General features: G+C 31.5%; 1 protein-coding gene across 2 annotated transcripts in view; it reads left to right on the forward strand.

The window, feature by feature from the left end:
* Window positions 1-10,660, forward strand: part of MS3_00001820 (uncharacterized protein) — a gene marked incomplete at its 5' end in the record, with an annotated part of 29,064 nt that extends 18,404 nt beyond the window's left edge. For both annotated transcript variants that reach the window (XM_051209319.1, XM_012943398.3), the window contains 5 exons: window positions 399-1,041; window positions 2,908-2,989; window positions 3,970-4,117; window positions 6,099-6,611; window positions 7,701-10,660. In XM_051209319.1, the coding sequence (XP_051074761.1) occupies window positions 399-1,041; window positions 2,908-2,989; window positions 3,970-4,117; window positions 6,099-6,611; window positions 7,701-7,778 (1,464 nt within the window). In that variant the 3' untranslated portion in view covers window positions 7,779-10,660. The remainder of the gene's footprint in view (window positions 1-398; window positions 1,042-2,907; window positions 2,990-3,969; window positions 4,118-6,098; window positions 6,612-7,700) is intronic.
* Between the last annotated feature and the right edge of the window lie 7,064 nt (window positions 10,661-17,724).

The following is a 17,724-nucleotide window of genomic DNA, read 5'->3' on the forward strand; positions in this document are numbered from 1 at the left end:
CGAACTACTTAGTCTTTGAATGTGGAACAAATTACTCTAGATATAGATTACCGTTGAGGATTTATATCAAGTGTTCGATATTTAGCTGTTGTAGTTCGATTTTGCTATCCTTTTTATTTCTATACTGTATCCCGTCCTTGGGTTTACGAATGTTTCTTGACTCTAGTAAGTCATAGCGAAAATACTAGATACTATGTATTAAAGGTAATTCAGTCTTTTTTGTAACTCTCAAACACTGTATTGTTGTACCGGTTTTTGCATTGTGTTCGTCTATAGAATGTTTGTTTAGGGTAGTCTATTTACTTTTCTAACTTCACTTGAGTGTCGCCCTTCTGCTGTTAGTTTACTTTTTTGCATTTCCTAGTATTTATCACCTCATTTTTCTCTCGATTTTCTAGTTTGACTATGGACAACGTCTGCCATCTTTAGAAGGCAGTTCAAGTGCTCCAATCAGTAAAGGAACACCTAATATGGCTCCACATTCAGTTTTCGCATGGCAGCCCTTTGGAAGCACATCAGTTCACAACCAACCACAAGCTTCTTCCTTTCACGGACAACCCGCACATTTAATTCCATTGATCCCAGGTTCAACTGCTACTTATAGCGGTATGGTTAGCTCTTCTCCTGCTAGTTCAATGCCTACAACTACTGATTTAATGGATTGCCATCAGAAAACTAATTCACACTATGCATATTCTACCAATTATTCCAGCTCCTCTGCATCAAATAAATCTCGTTCTATCGTATTAAGTCCTGCCACTCAATCTGGATGCTGTCCTTCCGATGTACAGAATATACGTTTAGGAATGCTTTTACCCAATTCTCATTCCCCAACTACTGCTCCAGTACCAATCTATGCACCTTCACTTTCATCCACTACCACTTCTAGTTCAGCACCCCATCAAGCCTTTTGTTCTCCAAATAGCTCTTCAAGTTCGAATCTATTTAGTACACCTCCAGTATTGTCTAATCACCCAGTTCAAGATCCTGCTAAAGCTGTCAGTCAAAAACAACGTTCAAAAAAGGAGAGTCATAACAGAAGTCAGTTTACTATTGTTTTGAATTTGCTGATTTTTTCGTTTTTTTTTCTCGTTCTGATTTCCTTAGTAATGAGGTGGGTCAGTTTGGTTTTACGGCCCGCTAAAACAAAAATTCCTAGCTTAGATTGTTTTCGTCTGTAAAAGGTTCTTTTGGAGATTAGTATATATATATATATATATATATATATATATATATATATATTTCAAAGCCAGCTTTACGTAAATTTCCTCTTTAATTATATACCAGTGTACTATTACTAATATTGATGCTAGTAATTTTGTATTATATAATTAATTTACCTTCAAAATAAATATACATGGTTATTCTACAGAGAAAAATACCGTATGTGATTTTATATATAATTTGATCAACTTGTTTATTTAGATGACAACCATGTTTTGTTGTCAAGCAATTCTTAGATTAAACCTAATTTTTATGAATTTTAACTTTCCATCAGACTCCTCATCAATCGACTTTAAGCAAGTTATTAGAATATAATTTAATCTTTTTTTTTCTGTGAAATTGGCAAGAAGCTAATATTTTTAAAAGGTTGGTTGTATTTGTTATTTACGTTTTCATTATCCGTCATAAAATGCAAAATAAGAATTTTTGTAAACGTGAAATTTCAGGTCTCCAATCAGTGATTATTTTCATAATATTTGTGCACATACTAGGATGATCTCTATGGCTCATTGGCTTGTTATTTTTTCTGTTATTCTGTTTACAAGATTGCGCGTGAACGTTGGCATGTTATTTTTACAACATGCAAAATATAGTGCAGTAAATCGATTCCACTGGTACTCATAATTGTTTTCATCAACATATCAATAAATAGACCCCATTTTTTCATAACAATACACCACATGTTGACGAAATAATGTTAAATGACTGAAATAAAAATTAATTTGTTGTAAAACGTTAGTATACATGAGTTGTTAGAAATCTATCCATATTTGTATTGAGTTATGTATGCTTAATACCAACAAACCCAGTTAAAACTCCTAAAAATCATTTGGTTTGTTTGGTTGTTTAGTACTTCTGTCAAGTTTAAATTTCAACCCATCACTTAGAAATGTAAATTCTTATTAATATATAGCATCAGTCCATCAATCAATTATTTACTGTAATCAATCGTTTCGTCATGTTTGGGGTCCTTATTTTATGTCTACAAGATGATCATAATCTTTGGTGCCATAGCCACTATATTTCTGAAGCTTTACGATTTATCCCCCCGTTTCATTCGTTCTTTCCAAGCTACATTTTGTGTGCTTAGTATTCACTTTTAATGACATTATTTTGTATCTTCTCTTGTTCATTTCTTCTGATTGTATTGATGGTCATTGTGGCGAATTACGATGACCTGCAGAATCCTATATGAATTATGACTGAGTAAACATGTGCATTCACTCGATTATCTGACTTTTAATAATTCTGTTGAGTTGAAAATAAAGTTGATTATTTCCATATTTTATAACAGTATGTTACATTTTTGCGATCCTTCATTCAGTAATTTCAAGAGTACATTGGTATTTGCGTGTTGGTATGCTTTGATCTTATTGAAGAGCTCGCTTTAAGGTCTTTGAACAAGCAGTTCTTACTTACAACCTAGCTTATAAATCAATTGATGTTATGATCCGTAAAATAGTATTCGTTAACCTATTTTAAGTGTTTTGTTTGTGAATTATCAAAGTTCGTTTGATCATAAGTATATGTGGATCCATTTTTCAAGTTTTCTTATTGACTGGATAAATTCATTTCGTTAAATAATAACTTTACTTATTGAATCTGCTGTTTTTTGAAGTTAATCCATCTATTCTTTAGAAATCTAAGTTATCATGTCTTTTTCCATCATTTTTCAATGCCTAGTTGAACGGAAGCGAAGAGATTATATTAACTCACAAATCGTCTATCTCAGTAGCTTACTCCCACCGGAACTGTATCGGGATGTGTAAGTCAGTTATTTGTTATTTTAGGCTTTGATATTTTAGAATGCAGTTGTTCTTATGAATTTTTAACTTTCATTCTTCAGTCTACTTATATTTCTAAAAGTCTTATCTCTAGTGTGATAATGGATTCTAACCTAATACAAGTGACAACATTCTTTATTTCCAAGTTTCGCGTAACGTGGTTCTCCGTGGTGTATATAAGAATAATTCTTCCAGTAGATAATGAGTCGATTATGAAATCCAAAAAATAGGATAATTTCATCATCATACAAACAAAATTCGATAAGTGACTGAAAACCTAGCGACTTTGTACCTCGTTATCATGTCTAGTGATGACGGAATCCTCTTCGTGAACGGATTGAGTACTCTTTTTTTGAACGACTGGGTTATCGTCAATAGTATCCTTAAATTTAATAACAACCTATTGCTAATTGACACTTCATAAGGTGAAAATTTAAAACTTGCTTGATGGTAAAGGCAGTTTCCTTACATATCGTACTGCAATGCAATCTGCCTACATTCAATTGGTTTCCATATTAAAAATATTAATTATTAGAATCTGATACACTGGTTGTAGTGTAGCTTTTGTTTCATTAAATCTGTTCCAATAGGATTTCGTATTATATAGGAATATTTTGAAATTAGATACGATTGATGTTTTACCCTTTCTGTTTCCAATCGAAATTTCATCTAATCTCAGTTCATAACGGGAATCATCAGCCGACTAAAAACGACCAGATTTCCGGATATCTGTCTATTAGGGTTAAATTGCTACTCTGTAAATTTTTTAGTCGAATGGATATTTAAGCTGAAATAACTAACAAGTACTCTTGGGTTTTCCATTTTTTCTCCAGTTAGTTTTGAGTTTATGATAAGAACTACCTTGTTTTTTCTCTTGTTTGACAAGTCGCTTTTCAATATTGGTCTTAAAACATTTTTTGAATGATGTACTATGTTTTCAAAAACTATCCATTTCCCATAGAGATGGTCGACGAAATAAAGGTAGTGTGCTCCGACTTTCAGTTAGTTACATTATGGAGTTACGTGAAGCTGTTTCAAGAATGGAAAGTCTTAAACAAGAAAATACGATAGCACGCCAACTAATCCCCCTCCTTTTACAACGTATTGAGGTAAGATTTTGTCTCTTTTTCCTTCCGAATAGAATCGTTCATCATCTATTTAGTTTAGTTTCGTTCAAGGGATTTGTATTTCTATAAGACATTATTTTATTATGTTGTATTATATCCGTATCCTATTATAACTTATGCCTCTGTCGGTTATCACGTGACGAAATCGCCATTCAGAACACCGACTTATATGACCTTTTCTTTCTACTTAGCTAATAATTCGTTAACCAGTACGAACAACCTTGAGTAATCTTTGAGTCCTTATTGGTCCTCTGTGTAACAACCTCTCGCCTAGCCCAACCCGTTCAGTCCAGAACACAAATATCAGCCTCCTCTGTATGAATGGTATATTTCAGACATACGTGGTTCATATAAAAGCAGACCAGACTGCATCATACCATAAAATAGAAGATAATTATCATACAAGTTCAAGCCAAAAGTAGCTGTGAATATGTATACTGTAACTAATAAGTTGAGAATAAGTTAAGAATGGTACAATCTATAACAGTAGCCAATAGGTCAAATGAAAGTTTATGATAAAAGGAATACGATATATATATATATATATATATATATATATATATATATATATATATATATATATATATATATATATATATATATAGCATTTATTTATTCTTCGTTGAAATATTAACATATCCATTTTATCATTGTTAGTTTTTCGTGAATATGACATGCTTTGTGACTGACTACCTATAGAGTTATTAAAATGAAATACAGTAGTATTAAAATCTCACCCAAGTTATTTCTCTTTTAAAAAAATATCACGAGAAAGATGTGATAGGATTGCAAGTAACTAAATTATCAACTATACTGGTGAATTGAATCAAATTTGTAAAACCAATCATGCAAGATGAATGAATGTGGGTCAATATGGTCAGCTGTATTGGAGACCATTTGTGCACTCAAATCTGTGTTCTAGTTATAGGAAGTCTATAGCTTCTTATGTAGGTCCCTATAAAAAAACAAAGTTTGCTCCACTTATGCTTCGTGGCATGAGACAACCTTGATACTTTTTATCCTCCTAATTCTACTACTCATGTCTCGTGTTTTACACCATATAACGGGACTTATTTTATTTTTACTTTCGTATATGTTTTTGCTGATACGTTGCGTCAACTGTAAGATTTAGTAATTTTTTTTTAAAGAGAAACAAGTTCACCAGTTTAAAGACATCGCTGACTATGTATCAATAAAATTTACACAGAAATTAGGCAATATACTTCGTTGATTTTTTTTCATATTTCTTCGGAACTAGTTGACAAAATACCTTTTCTTGTGCAATTTCTCTTAGTTCTTTGCTATAGAATATTATACGAATTAGATTTCTGAGTGTTTGCGTAAATGAACAGAGAATATTACCCACAATATATTTTCGTTTCTGTTCATTTTTATACTTTTGATTTACTGGTATTATTACTGTTGATTGAATAGAATGTCCTCAATTTGGACATTGTCTGAGTTTTCTATCCCATTGTGGTCCAATAATTTGCCAGTGTTGTAATTTTTGGTCACGTTGTTACTATTTAAAGTTTGTTTCTCATTCCCTTTTATATAAAATTCACTTGTGTATACTTTTTCTGTTAACCTAGTTATCATGACACTCATGTATGCTAGCTTAGCATCTACAAGTCAGATACTTTATTCACCCAATGTTTGTACGTTATTTCATGATGGCTTAGATTCACTTCCTATCCATATATATATATGTATATAGGTACAGATAATTGTATGCTTGCTAGCTATGTATTCTGCACGTTACTTATTGATTTTCAGTAACCCGGTTTTCGGAATTTCAAACTATGTCATCATTTTAGCTCATTGTATTTTTATTTATTGCTCAAATGAAGGCTTATTTTAACGATTAAATTTCCAGATAAATAAACAAATAGATTGAGTAAAAAATGGGTGAGATTGTTTTTAATTTATCTGTACTTTTTGTTTTAATTAAATGAATGTAAAGAGCCTTGAAAAAATGACCTCGGAACCTAGTGGTGATCTAAAATCTAGTGAACAGTTACATCACTCCTCATCTGCCAATTCATTGAGAAATTTACAGTCACTTGAAGCTGTTTATCAATCATGGCTTTTATTAAATGAAGCAAATCAACGTGGTTCTAATAGTAGTGGAAATACACCGAATTTGTCCACATCTGTTTCACGACACTCAATGCATCCTGCACATACAAATGCAAGTGATAGTCGATATTTACATGAGTTAATGATGCAAAATGAAACTCCAGCTGATCTTGATTTCAGCGGTTCCAAATTACACCCAGTCCAATCAAGACACAATGTCAATATAAAAAGAGAACATGGTGAAGAAGAAGAAAGAACAGATGATTGTGGTTCATTATGTAACAAATCAGATACTCGACGTCCAGGATGCTCGTCTCGATCAAGCTTTACTGATCATCCAACATCAGAGAAGATTGAGGAAGAAGTAGCGTCACAAGATGGAAGCTTTGATAGTAGAGTACGTTAATTTGATATGAAAATATGTACAACTTGTGTTCATTTATCTTGCATTCTTCATATGGTTATTTATTTAGATGATATTTCCACTGCTCAGTAAAATCTGGAATAGTTTGCTGTCGTTTGCCAGTTTTTGGAAATCCTTTGAAGTTCTTATTTATGGTGCTGCTGAATACCATAATGTTTTATTTCTACTCTTTTGACTGTAGTTTATTTCCAAGTCACTGGTTTACTTTTTTGTCCACTAAGAGAATACTGTCTGTTTGAATTCTTTCATACTGATTCCTGGATTTTTCATTGTGTGCTCCAAAACTACACAAATATCGGTTGTAATTCCAGTGACGACGAGGTCACTGTCGAATTCAAACTATATGATTTTGAATAATAATCTTTGTATTTTCTGGACAAGGTTTAAACAGATTAAAACTATCATAAAAAAGTTGTAAATACGTGGATTTAGCACATTTAATTTATTTAGTGATTATAACTTATACATTCTGATATAACAAGGGTCAAAAACGATGATTCAGACAAAGTGAAATAAAAGTATTGAGAAATATAAGAGGAAAAGGTTGTATAATCTATAATAAGAAAACAGTATCTAATAGAGAATTAAGTCCAATTACGCAAAATATACAACCAAGATTTCTTTAATCTAAGAAAATTTGTTTTACTTTTATGAAGTATGTTATGAAATTTCAAAATCATTTGGCAAGTCTAGGTTTGATTCAACTTAATGTTCATCAACAATTTTATTTTCACATCCACTAAAGCACATGAGAAATTTCCCATTTCACTCAATTTGCATTCACGTTTCTTTAAATCACTTATTACCCATCTCATTAGTATATCAGTCGAATTTCTAGTGTAAATCATTCAGTTATTCGATTTACTTCACAATTCGACTCGGCACACGAAGCCTTTTTGGTGATACTACTGATGCATCTAATTTTTACTAATTATATTTAATTATCTTAAAGGCATTTATTCGATACTTTTGTCTTATCTATGATTTTCAGTATCATATATGTACAAGATATATAAAAACCTTTTCCATCTCAAATCCAACTTTTTTTCATTTACTTTACAGCCTAATTCTGCATATGAGTGCTATCCACATAATCTACCAAGAACTCCACAGTCAAGTGTTTTCCTGCAGAACCACTGATCATCATCCTACTTCTGTTTTGTTTATTTATGTTCAACTTATTTTTATTTGGTAGAGGAAAATGTCGCTGTTCTGAATGAATCTCTAGCTCGTTACTACCATTATTATTATCATTGCAAGTTAGCGATGATACTATTCAATATTGAGGATTTTCCCCATCTCCCTACACCTCCTCTGTCTCTGCGTGTGTGTGTGTGTATATCCATCAATTGTTGCCTTATTTCACCTCTTAAATTATTTTCATTTCACATTTGGAGTTATTTTTTGTTTTGTTACATTATTTTTGATGATTATTGCCGTTCCCCTCTTTTTTATTAAAAAAAATCAAATCAGAGTAAATAAATAATGTTCAAAACAATTAACTGGAATATTCTACATAGATACTTATTGAATGTAAATCTAGATTAACAAAGATTATAGTGTACACAGATTATTTACACTTCAGATGTTAGATTATTCCGTTTTGTTTTTCGTTTTCTTTTCTCATTTATTACTACCTGTTACATTACATACGATCCATTATCTTTTGTTTCCTTTAAATGATTAGTTTGTCTGTGCTCTTGTTCTATCCACACTAGTGCGTACTATTTGATGATAAAGAAAAAAGGCATAATATTCATATTGTATTATCATGAATAAAATATTTTTTATTTTTAGTTAAATTTTCTTGCTTTGCCTGGCCTCTCCTCAACCTCCCATTATATTATTATTTATCTATAAATTGATGTAATCCATTTATTTATGAAATAAAATTTCAATAAAATAGTGCTTTTGACAATATTATTATCAATGTTATTCAGAGAGTTTGCTTTTGGTTTGTTTTCCCCTTGATATATTTTGTTTTTGGTGTGATTATTATTATTATTATTATGTTGGGCTGTATTGAATTTTGTTTATTAAAATTTTCGTTGTTATTATTGTTTTGTTTACTCTTTGATTTCTTTGCTTTTTATTTGCCCATAAGCGCCAAACTAACTTCTATTATTATTGTTCACTTTCAATTGAAATTTTCAGTTTAATTATTCAGTATTTCTTTTTCTCTTTTATGGATGTATAAATAAATAAATGCCTATTGACTGTACATGCACTTCTATGCATAGACAATATATTTCTCTTTCTCTCTAATATATATATATATATATATATATATATATAAAAACAGATTTCTCATCATTCATAGATGCAGATTGTGATTATGACAATTATTTTTATTTATTAATACTACTGTTATTGATTATTACTGTTAAGCTTTCTAATCTGTGGTGTACTTGTGTATGTTTATTCCCTTCTTTTCTAAAATGCCGTATCCATACTTGTGCATATAATAATATGCAGGAAACAAACAAAAGTAAATAATCGTAGGAGAGAAAAATTATTTTGTTTTTTTCTTTTTTGAGGAAAATATCAAGATTTTACATGAGATATATAGAAATTTCATACTTGTTTTTTTCTCCATATAATTTCTCATGTTTTTGCTGTGTTCACGATTACTATGATTAAAGTCAGTCTCCCTTTTTATTATTGTTATTATGAATTACGTAAAATAAAAGAAGACTTTTTGGAAGGTTACTGTCAATATTACTTAAAAGTATCATCTTTTATTAGCTTGTGTACATTATTACTAACTAGATTATTATTGCTCTTAAAATTAATGATTATTATTATTATTATTATTATTATTATTATTATTATTATCGGGATTTCTAAATACCTATACACTCATTGTTGAATGATAAATATAACAGACTATATATATATTTATGTAATAGAGGAAAATAACTTATTCATTTACAGACTGTGTACTTGCACACATATACACATCTCAAATTACACAATGATGGGTTTTTTTGTTGTTAGAATATTTCAGATTTAAACAAAACGCAAAAAAGAATCTTTATTTTTCCATGATTTTCTTGTATTCCTTGAAATAGAGATTATTACTTTCTAGTATATTTTATTTGTATTATTTTGCTTTTATATTCATGAGTGTATATGTGTTCAATCAATTAGTTAAATAATGAACCTATACTATCTCTTACATAGTGTTAATTAGTAGGAAATCTAATCATAATTTGTAGTCGAATATTGATCATTGTGCAAATAGGTTCATCCTAATTGGGTTTTTCTTTGCATGAAGACTTTTGAATAGATAATGGTCATTCCCATGCGAATGATAACATCCAACTATCATGTGTGTTCTGTTAGTAGAAAGTAGATGTTTGACATCGTTTTTCTTAACTGCATGGCACACTCTTATTTAGGTGACTTAGAGCAAAAGCATATTTGTATTTAAAAGAATATTTTTTTCCCAACAGTACATATCCATATACTATTACCTTCAAGCTGTGATATGGAAAAATATAAATGAGCATTACTTAGGTCATTTGTAGGATAGGGTTTTGTAGGATATTGTATGTGATATAATGTTTCGGAAAATCAAATTGCACATCATTGTGTTTTTGCGCATCTTACGAATATGCTGAAAATAGAAGTAATGACCTAGCTGTATAATGCTAAGTGGATTTGCTTCACTTTTGTCGAAAGTAAATAATGTTCATCGTCCTTTTTGTCACCAAATATTGTTGGATCTATGCATGTAACAATAGAAGATATTTCAGTTTCCCATCCATATGATATTACCATCCTAGATACTTCATAATCCAACTAAAAACTCTTCGCATCTATTCACTCGAATACCAAGTTGGATTACATTGTTGTTTTTTCTCGGCTAGCGTACAATGTGCATAATTGCATCGTAACGAAAATAGTATCTATCTAATTTCATCACTATTATTACAAATTACTGCATATTGTATTCAATTTATGCGAATTTGATCGATCAATTTGTGAAGAGAAAAAAAACATGAAGTTTTACTCGCAATAAAAAACTGATAAAGTTCATCCCAAGGAATAATGTAAATCGCGTCATACTTTCTATAACGAATAAAACCATATATATATATATATATATATATATATATATAATTGCGATTTCATCCTTTTATGGTATGACATAGTTTCTTGTGACCATTGAAATAGAAAAGAAACTAATCAAATTACAATTTTATTTTAGATAAAATATTATCAAATTTTAATTCCGAAAAATTGTTGTTCTTTATTACATACTACAATTATCAAATATCTTGCAAGTATTCGTTAAAAAATGTACCGATTAGTACCGCTGATTTTCCCACTCGCAATTCTTATTTATCACCAAACTTACTAAATAGTGTTTTTCACTTTATCTGTCGTTCTATCAAGTTGTTTCGTCCTGGCTGATCAAAACTTTAAACTCGTTTTTACGTAAGTGATGCGTAAATTCTGAAGAAATTTCTCAACTGCAAAATTAGTTGATTTTTACATCGTGTTAGTAACACTTATACATGGTACTGTCTTTTTATACAAAATTGATCGATTCTTCATGAAAGTATCCCTTCGAACAACCCGTTTTTGTCACTAAGTAAAAGTTTATCAAGACATGTAGAATAAATTAAACTTGGAAATTATTCATTTTATGTATCATTAATTGTGAAGTATATTAGTAATGTAGTGACTTGAGTTCAGGCTTTCTTTACAAGTCAACTGATGATCTTACGGATTCTGATGTTTATTGAACTACCATCCTGTAATCTGACTCCTCTTTATATACCTACAAGTCATTGAATGAAATTTTTTAGTCAAGTAGCTTTTCGTCATAAGATGATGTCTATTAAAGTCTATTTCAGTGATTTCATTTATAACAAAAACTGAAATTATATAATGAGTAGGAGTAATTTTGAAAAATGAGTTCAACTGAGAAGATTAGCTAACGCAAATTGAGTAAGTTGAATAATGTAACCGGTGTCAGCGGAGTGTGATTAAAGTGATCACTCGCTACTATATTTGTGTGTAACGACAACAGAATGTATTGCTAGAAAGAAGTCCTCTGTTCTATGTCTCATATTTTAGTCCATTATAAAGGGAATGTGTGAAAGCAAACTGAAGTTTGATAAATAGACGTGATTATTTTCAGTCGATAAGTATAGACTTTTCAATATTTCACCGAAATCTCATTAATGACACTAAGATAGTTTTCTAAATCATTAGGTAAGTAGCGGAGAGTAAGTGGTTTTTCATGAAGCTATACGGTGTTTTTTCGTTCTCCACGTAGGAATAGAATAGTTGCTTAGAAATTTGTTTAGGAAATTGATTAAGAAAAATTTCATAATCGAACCTTTTTGGATGACTGTAGTCAATCCAGAAACGTATCTTGGAATGTTATCACATGAACTGTGTTTCTTGATAAAGCGATGACGATGATTCATCTAGAACAGTTCGAATGATAAGAACATCACATGCAATCATTTATGTAAATCTAATATCTTACTGAGATTCGTGTTTTGTCGTTTAAACACGGAGACTTTTGAAATTGAAAGTCGTTTTTAATATACATATAGCCATACCAACAGTATGTTTGTGGGTCTCATTAGTAAACCTATCCAGTGCAATCTTGATGAACGTTCTTTAAAATAATATGGTCAATTTTCTAGTCAGGTCGATAATATACTGTCATAGCTAATCTTACTCTTATGAACTATTGTATAGATTAACTCAAGGAGTGAAATTAATGTTTTTAATGCGTGGTGTAATAAAGTGACATGTGAAATCAACTTTCTGATGCGCTTCAAATGTAGTATTATCCTCAGTGCAATATCATGATAAGCTTAGTTCAGTCCCCTTTGTCAAGAATAGGTCAAACTAGAATACTTTTTAGTATACTTTGAGTTGTTTATATAATTTAGAGCTAATTAGATTTGTTTGCCTAAGTAATCATTATATTTTGAGATTCATTTTCTCGCTGCTCTAATTAACAGACATCGGTTAATTTAGTTTTTGTAATTTCTTTGATTAATTTTTTCTTGAAAGAAAAGAAAGACCAACTTTTATTCATAGAAATCCATAAAACATATTGCATTAAAAGAATCTATTTATCTGGTTAACGATTTTATTTTTACACTATTCATGTACTCTACCTACATTTTTATAATAGTAAACTGTAGCAACCAATTGTCACATTTTCTTTTTAGTAAACTAAATTTGTTAATAAAGACTTGTTCTAATTACGGAATATAAGATGGTTTTTATGAATGTTCAATATTTTTCAATGGTTGAGATCATGAGTCAATTGAAACTAGATCACAATGGAAAACCTAGAAGCACTGGATAGCCGTTTTGTCCTATTGTGGAACTCCTCGGCAATGCACGTTCGCGATCCCGATTCGAACTTAGGACCTATCGGTCTCGTGTGCGAACGCTTAACCACTAGACCACTGAGCCGACATTCAATAGTGTTAATATCTAACTTCAACCAATCCATGAAACTGAGCGACACATCCACCATTGTCTTAAGTGAGTTACTATCTCACAACAGAATCGATTGAATTCCACTGATCACTTACGATCTCAACCATTGAATTTACTATAATATCCACAAAAAAACCTTCTGAAATGTTCCATAGATTTGGTTTATTATTATTTTTTAAATCAACCTCTTAATTTTTCATTTTGGTCATTTATGTGTAAAATTTCAATATTTATCAAAAGAAAAATATATATATTAAATTTAATTTTCTACTTGGTCGTGTGAACTAGGTTATTTCAATTCAATAATTCCCTAGAAATAACACATATATTACAAGTGCTGTGTGGGTTTTCCAAATGTGATTTATTTTCTGGACTTATTGATTACATTGAAAGTTCAAATGAAACTCATTCTGAACTAATAGTTTATATATATATATATATATATATATATATATATATATATATATATATATATATATATATATATACGTTTCTACTGTTAAGTGTAGTAGCTAATAGATAAATATCCTAAATCTAGTATTTATGTTATAGTTTACTGAAGTATTTTTAAAAATAAATAAATGTTTGATAAATAAAGTTTATAACTTTCTAAATTTTCACCTATTTCTTATTATCAGAAGGGGTTTTGTATACATTGTAGTGATTTCAATAGTCGAGATCATGAGTCAATTGAAGTTAGACCACCATGAAAAACCTGGAAGCACTGGACGGTCGTTTCGTCCTATTGTGGAACTCCTGAGCAGTAGGTACCCGCGACCCCGCCTAGCTGGATTTGAACCCGGGACCTACCAGTCTCGCGCGCGAGCGCTTAACCACTGGACCACTATTTATTAGTTGATTAATTCCAAATATAAGTTACAAGTCTCCTAAAGAATAAGTATTGATAGTCAACAAAACGTAAGAATGATAATGAAACTAAACAATTTTATCAAATTAAGCAGTGCTGATGATGTTGTTCGCCCACCAACAATTGAAGAAATCAGCATGGCCATCAGACAAATCAAGAGTGGCAAAGCAGCAGGACCGGACAACATTCCAGCAGAGGCACTAAAAGCAGACGTAGCGGCAACTGCAAAAATACTCCACATTCTCTTCAATAAGATTTGGGATGAGAAACAAGTACCAAAAGACTGGAAAGAAGGACTTCTGATCAAAATACCGAAGAAAGGCGATCTCAGCAAGTGTGATAACTACAGGGGCATCACTCTTCTCTCAATACCGGGAAAAGTCTTCAACAGGGTATTGTTAAACAGGATGAAGGACTGCGTAGATGCTCAACTTCGTGACCAACAGGCAGGATTCCGTAAGGATAGATCGTGTACAGACCAAATCACAACTCTACGGATCATTGTGGAACAATCAATTGAATTGAATTCATCACTCTACATCAACTTCATTGACTACGAAAAGGCATGTGATAGTGTGGACAGAACAACATTATGGAAGCCTCTTCGATACTACGGCGTGCCTCAGAAGATAGTCAATATCATACAGAGTTCATATGATGGATTAAACTGCAAAATCGTGCATGGAGGACAGTTGACAAAGTCGTTCGAAGTAAAGACCGGTGTCAGGCAAGGTTGCTTACTCTCACCCTTCCTCTTTTTCCTGGTGACCGACTGAATCATGAAGACGTCAACGTCTGAAGGGAGGCATGGGATACAATGGACATCTAGGATGCAGTTAGACGATCTAGACTTCGCAGATGATCTGGCCCTTCTATCCCAAACGCAACAACAAATGCAGGAGAAGACGAACAGTGTAGCAGCAGCCTCAGCAGCAGTAGGTCTCAATATACACAAAGGGAAAAGCAGGATTCTCCGATACAACACAGAATGCACCAATCCAATCACATTTGAAGGAGAAGATTTGGAAGATGTAAAATTCTCTACATATTTGGGCAGCATCATTGATGAACAGGGTGGATCTGATGCAGATGTGAAGGCTCGGATCGGCAAAGCAAGAGCAGCATATTCACAACTGAGGAACACCTGGAGCTCAAAACAACTGTCAACCAACACCAAGGTCAGGATTTTCAATACAAATGTCAAGACAGTTCTATTATATGGGGCAGAAACCTGGAGAACTACGAAAGCCATCATCCAGAAAATACAGGTGTTTATTAACAATTGTCTACGCAAAATACTTCGGATCCATTGGCCGGACACTATTAGCAACAACGAACTGTGGGAGAGAACAAACCAGATCCCAGTGGAGGAAGAAATCAGGAAGAAGCGCTGGAAGTGGATAGGACACACATTGAGGAAAGCACCGAACTGCGTCACAAGACAAGCCCTCACATGGAATCCTCAAGGCCAAAGGAAAAGAGGAAGACCAAAAAACACATTACGCCGGGAAATGGAAATAGACATGAGAAAAATGAACAAGAATTGGATGGAACTAGAAAAGAAGGCCCAGGTCAGCGTGGGTTAGAGAATGCTGGTCGGCGGCCTATGCTCCATTTGGAGTAACAGGCTTAAGTAAGTAAGTAAGTAAGTAAGTAAGTAAGTAAGTAAGTAAGTAAGTAAGTAAGTAAGTAAGTAAGTAAGTAAGTAAAGTAAGTAAGTAGTAGTAGTAGTAGTGAAGTGAGTAGTAAGTAGTAGTAAGTAAGTGAGTGAGTAAGTAAGTAAGTAGAGTAGTAAGTGAGTGAGTAAGTAAGTAGTAGTGGAAGTGAAGTAAGTAGTAAGTGAGTAAGTAAGTAGTAGTAAGTGTGTAAGTGAGTAGTGAAGTGAGAGTAAGTAAGAGTAGTGAGTGTAAGTAAGTAAGTAGTAGTAAGTAAGTAAGTAAGTGTAAGTAAAGTAAGTAAGTAGTAAGTAAGTAAGTAAGTAGTAGTAAGTAGTAAGTAGTAAGTAAGTAGTAAGTGAAGTAAGTAAGGAAGTAAGTAAGTAAGTAAGTAAGTAAGTAAGTAAGTAAGTAAGTAAGTAAGTAAGTAAGTAAGTAAGTAAGTAAGTAAGTAAGTAAGTAAGTAAGTAAGTAAGTAAGTAAGTAAGTAAGTAAGTAAGTAAGTAAGTAAGTAAGTAAGTAAGTAAGATGATGTTGTTCAAGATAAGAATAAATTATCTATTTCAGATAATGCAATATTATCGTAAGTATCCAGTTGATGAGAAAGATGAGTTCAGCGAAGAGTTCTCTTTTCGGCAAATTCATTTTCACAGCTGTACAATCGCAAATATATATACTTATTTTTACAGGATGATAATAATACTGATAATAAACTTCTGTTAGACATGGTGATAGTGAGGTTAAATAAACAAAGGTATTAAAGAATTTTTTTTCAAAACAAGAGAAGTTTAATAATCGTTTGATTGTTAATGGCTTAAGTATTGATCAAATGATAGATAGGGAAATTATCATTAGGAAAGGATGGCTCAGCATGATAAGATAAAATGTTGTAATTGAGAATAAATGTAATCAGGATGATCATAGAAACAGAAATAAACCAGTTGGGGCTAGAGGATTAAAGGGGAAGATGGAAGGTGAAGCAGATGGCTGTAAAGGAAGAAAAGTATGAAGAAGAGAAAAAAATTATAAGACATTAAGACCATGGTAGAAGAAGAGGTTGTACCAGTCTCTTTCGCACACACAATTATTGTTTTTCCAGATGTATGGCTAATGTTTCGGCAAAGAAGATGCAGTCTAATTGTCTTTAGAAGACTTCTACTTACCTAGTAGATAACTTTTAACGCAGAGTCTGTTTTGATGAGTGTATTCCGTTTACTAAAAAAATATCCATTTGAGTTACAAATCTCTATAATTTCGACACTAATAATTAATTAATTAACTTACTCATAAAGCATTGAGCAACACTATGTATGTGGTCCAGTAGTACTACTCGGTTGCCTAAAGAGATGTTGGTGAAGTGGGATTCAAACATTTTCTACTTTAATCATTGACCTACCGATCTACTATGTGGATTTAACCTACAACTATAAGGGATTTTGTTTAGGAAAAATGGTAAAACATAACTAGTATTGTTCATGGTACAAAATAACTTTTATAATAATCTACTTTTGAGTTGAAAATTTAAACATTGAAGCGTTGATTTAACATGGTCTTAACAACATGAGACATGTGTTAATCTCAGCCTAAAAAGAAAACTGGTTGCTTTTTGTCTGACAATCCATCCTACAACTAAGTAGATTTTCACTGCTATATATTTAACTACAAAAAGAACATATAACTATTATTGTACTTCTTTTTTTTTCTTGAAAACGTTGAATATATTTTAACCAGTTGTATGTATATATTTATATATATTTGTTTTACTATAAGGCCTAGTAACAACTACAACTATGACTGACACTATGAACAATTAATAAAATAAAATTTTATTAAAATTCGTTTGAAATCCTCTGAATTGTATTGGAATAAGATAAAATTAGAAAAAAAAATTTTTTTTTCTTTCAAAAACCAAAAAAAAAATATTTTGTTAACTAATTGATCATAAATTACATATTACATATCTAAAATCATCTGAGTTGGTTGACAGTTGTAATTATTTTTCATTTTATTAGGAATATATCACCTGATCTTTCACATGACTTAATAATAAAGAAGGTAGAAGTACTTATGTACTATGTAA

The sequence above is a fragment of the Schistosoma haematobium genome, chromosome 1, assembly GCF_000699445.3.
Source record: "Schistosoma haematobium chromosome 1, whole genome shotgun sequence".
In the NCBI taxonomy this organism is placed as follows: Eukaryota; Metazoa; Platyhelminthes; class Trematoda; order Strigeidida; family Schistosomatidae; genus Schistosoma; species Schistosoma haematobium.